The sequence below is a fragment of the Nelumbo lutea genome, chromosome 3 (genome assembly GCF_056320005.1).
Source record: "Nelumbo lutea isolate HS-2025 chromosome 3, American lotus-T2T, whole genome shotgun sequence".
In the NCBI taxonomy this organism is placed as follows: domain Eukaryota; kingdom Viridiplantae; phylum Streptophyta; class Magnoliopsida; order Proteales; family Nelumbonaceae; genus Nelumbo; species Nelumbo lutea.
This window is the reverse complement of record NC_142686.1, coordinates 18,562,338-18,566,011: the sequence shown is the minus strand read 5'-3', so window position 1 is coordinate 18,566,011 and position 3,674 is coordinate 18,562,338. Positions and strand designations below refer to the sequence as shown.

The 3,674-nt window shown below is 42.5% G+C and overlaps 1 protein-coding gene across 1 annotated transcript; it reads right to left on the bottom strand.

Moving 5' to 3' along the window:
• Positions 1-2,331: 2,331 nt before the first annotated feature.
• LOC148863344 (uncharacterized) lies at positions 2,332-3,223 on the bottom strand. The gene is made up of 3 exons (XM_088979681.1): positions 3,105-3,223; positions 2,936-3,024; positions 2,332-2,706 (listed from the first exon to the last, which is right to left on the bottom strand). Exons 1-3 carry the CDS (start codon positions 3,132-3,134, stop codon positions 2,556-2,558), a joined length of 270 nt encoding a protein of 89 aa, XP_088835807.1. The 5' UTR covers positions 3,135-3,223; the 3' UTR covers positions 2,332-2,555.
• Between the last annotated feature and the right edge of the window lie 451 nt (positions 3,224-3,674).

The following is a 3,674-nucleotide window of genomic DNA, read 5'->3' as shown; positions in this document are numbered from 1 at the left end:
TTCCCTCCGCTACAGAAGAATCCGCAACCGGTTCCACCTCGACACCCGGCGGCGCATTAGAATCAATCCCGCCGTCGTCAGCAGAATCACTCTCCCCGCCGAGGCGAGACCTCCCGAGTCCCACTTCCTCTTGGGTGTCAGGTCTCGTCCAGAAACAGGAGGGACAGACAGGTCACCCCGCCTGCTTCCCAGGGCAACTTGAACAGATCGGGAGATACTCAGCCCATGTAGACTCCTTCCAGTCCCAGATGCACCTAGCTGGGGCTGACGAGTCTTGCATGTGCGTAGCCTTCTCTACAACAGTTAAAGGAGTAGCTCGCATGTGGTACAAGAACCTCGTGCTAGGGATGATCAGAAGTTGGGTGCAATTCGTAGAGTTGTTCACCTCGCACTTCATCACCAGCAAGAAGTGTCTGAGGTCCCAAGAAGAAAGCCTCCTAAACATAATTCGGAGATGAGGGGAGTCAATTAGAATCTATATCAAACGCTTCAACTGTTAGACAGTTTTGTATGCCCTTAGCTCCAATCAGTTTGATGCACTTATGACATTTATTGTAAATGAATAAAGTACATATTTGATTCATGTTCCTGTAGTGTTTCTATGTAATACCCTTAAACTGGACACTTATGAGACTCGTGTTAGTTTAGAATGTTCACAACCGTTGGATAAGTTTGGGGAGATTTATCCTGCCAAGGTTGACATTGGTGTGCTGCCAAATGTTGGGGTGGCCTATCTTAGCCGCCAAGGTTGTCAGGTCAGTGCTTGTGTCAGTCAGCGGGTCAATGTCTGGGCCAGGTCGTCTGGTCAGCGCCTGTGTCAGTCGGCGGGTCGGTGTCTAGGCCAGGTCATAAGGCAGGAGATCTTCCTGCGATACTACTGTACCGAGCTTCTCTACAAGTGACGAGCTGCCTATGGCGAGCAGCCTGTGGCAAGCTCCTTATGGCGAGCTGCCTGTGGCTAGCTGCTTATGGTGAGCTAAATGTGGCGAGCTGCTTGTGGTGAGCTGCTTGTGGGAGTTGCCTATGGTGAGCTGCCTGTGGCAAGCTACCTGTGGTGAGCTGCCTGTGGCGAGCTGCCTATGGCGAACTGCCTGTGGTAAGCCGCTTATGGCGAGCTACCAAGAGGCCATACTTAGTTGGCATGAGGTGTCATGTGTCACAATTCCACTGGAAGGCCAAATCTGCCCTCATCACAATCTTTGTCTTCAAAAGAGAAATTGTAATCAATAAGCCAAAGCTTGAAGTAGATGGCGATCCCCATAAACAGAAGCAACACCAAGCCAATAAAGATGGGGCCTTTCACATACACAGCCATTGGTTATTTGTCTGCTTGTCTATCTTTTGTCTCTCGTTTGCTCGCTCGCTCGTAAACTCAGAAAGAATCACATGGGAGTCCATCTTAGGCTTCACCCAGCCCCAAGTGAATGGGAAACTACAGATTACAAACTAGTGGTGCAATTAAAGAGACAAAGAGAGAGGAGCAGGAACTTTCATTGAGGAAGTGAATTTGAAAATGGCATGTATACTGTAATGGGCAAGCCCTGAATTGAGAAAGAATTTTGGCCCAGTCGATACTCAATACGTGTGTTTAAAAGGGCACCTTTGTTATCCTTGTATTGAAATGAAAGAGCTTCAGAGACGATGGAGGAAGATAGAGAGAGCGTGGGAGAGAGAAAGAGATGATCGAACTCATTCACATTTGCCATAACCATAGAAGCAGCGATTCATTGACATGATCCAGTTTGCTTTATATTGAAACACCTAGCCATCTGTTTTTTCTTAATCATTTGCGTGTCTGTTTTAAATTTTAGCAATTCTTGGTATTCCGAGCAATGGCGCCGCTGTAAGTGTGTAGTGGTGTTATTTTCTTTTGCTCTGAAAAAGAATGGAAACCAATTGCGGAAGTGTCATCGCTCAAATGAGGGCAATTTGGGATTTTAAAAATTTTTAAATGACGCCGTGCAGATTAGTTAGGGGTAATTTCATAAGTTTATTACGTTTCTGGTCTGGCTAAATGACGGAAGGGAGGTTTTTGTTTAGTTTTTTAAAAATTTAGGGGAGGTTTTTATTAAAATTAAACTAAAGGGGAGGTTTTTGTATTTTACCTTTTTGTTTTTTTTTAATGAAATTTGTCTTTACTCACTCATCCCGTGAATCGAACATATAAATAAACAGTTGAATCGTCCAAGTAAAGACAAATAGAATTCTTGCATCCTCAACTTGAAAACGTCAGATAGGAATCCATCCTTTAATTGATAACTAAAATTATACGTCATTCGTATAAGCTTGATCGTGCAAGCAAAGCCAAGCCCAGGCCAATTCAACTCAGAATTTGAATCCAGAAACCAATTCAAAAGCTCTTAAAATTAAGCATTAAAAGGAATGTTTATTCACAGACATTCAAAAGCTTTGAACTCAGTACTCCATTATCATTCAGAACTGGATAGTTAAGCTCGGACAGGCCATAAGCACATCTACATATATATATATATGAATTGAGAAAGGAATTCATGCATATATAGCCACCATGAAGTGAGAAGTGAGAAGTGAGAGAATTAGTTCTCAGGTTTAGAGAAGAAGTGGTTTATGGTAGGCATGATCTCAGGCGGGCGTGTGCGGAGAAACTTGCGGAGACCATGCTCGGCGTATTTCTCTCCTTCCTCCTGGTTTTCGAGCACTGCCATTTTCCGGCGATCCTTGTTGATTCTGCAAGTGCAGTCAGTCAATCCATATCAGAGCTTTATTATTTTTTTGCACCTTTAACGTAACGTTTTCTATGCAGACGTAGATGGGAGATTTCAGCCTTGATCCTCGGATGGAAGGCTTTTGGGGTCTTGGATCTGGTCCTGTTTTGTGTTTGGCATGACGTGGCAAGTTTCACTCCAATAGACATCCGCCACCTGTCAACAATCTATCTAGGAATGAGAAAAATTACCTCACGTCAGGGTTCAGGAAGACGTTCCTTGTGAGCTGAAACACACACATACTCGTCACAAACGTCATGGCCGCTACCAGCGGATAGACCTGTTAACATTTCATTAATACCAATTCAAAAGAAGAAGAAGAAGAAGAGATGGGTTTTGTAATGAAATGAAAATACGAACATCTGGTTTCATCCAACTCCAACGTGGCATTTTGAGAGAAGAGGGTTCGTGGGTTTTGGGCTTCTCCACCAAGTGTTGTGAGCTGAGAATCTCCAACTTTGATTGAGAAGTGGGGCTTATCTGAGGACTTTATATAGAGAAGATTGGTATGTTAATTGCGTGAATGTGGGCCTTGAGGTGGGTTAACATATCGGCCGGGGCACTGATTCGGTGGGCTCAGTTGACCGTTGACTTATCTGAAACCAGGAGCACAGCAACCAGTTTTAGCTTTTAATCCTTTTATTTTATATTTTTATTTCTTTATTTAAATTTCATTGTTAATGTATAAACTAATAAATCAGTCACCCCAACGCAAAGGCTTCTCAACTCAATCTATACATCTCTTACGACATATAATTAATATTTAATTATAGATGAGTATTTCCTAGTGAAATGTTTAGCATTCAAGTTGGTAATAACTTGTCAAAAATAATTTTTATATCTCCAGATATTACAATATATATGCATGTATGATGTATGGAGACAATTTTTGTTATCTTTTATAAAAAATGTTGAATTTAAAATCTATTT

Excerpts from the sequence above, each read along its gene's own strand:
- LOC148863344 (XM_088979681.1), bottom strand. The coding sequence starts at position 3,134 with ATGCCACGTTGGAGTTGGATGAAACCAGAT. Across the intron at positions 3,025-3,104 it reads GGAGTTGGATGAAACCAGAT|GTCTATCCGCTGGTAGCGGC; the intron begins GTTCGTATTTTC and ends AAATGTTAACAG. Across the intron at positions 2,707-2,935 it reads TTCCTGAACCCTGACGTGAG|AATCAACAAGGATCGCCGGA; the intron begins GTAATTTTTCTC and ends CTGCACTTGCAG.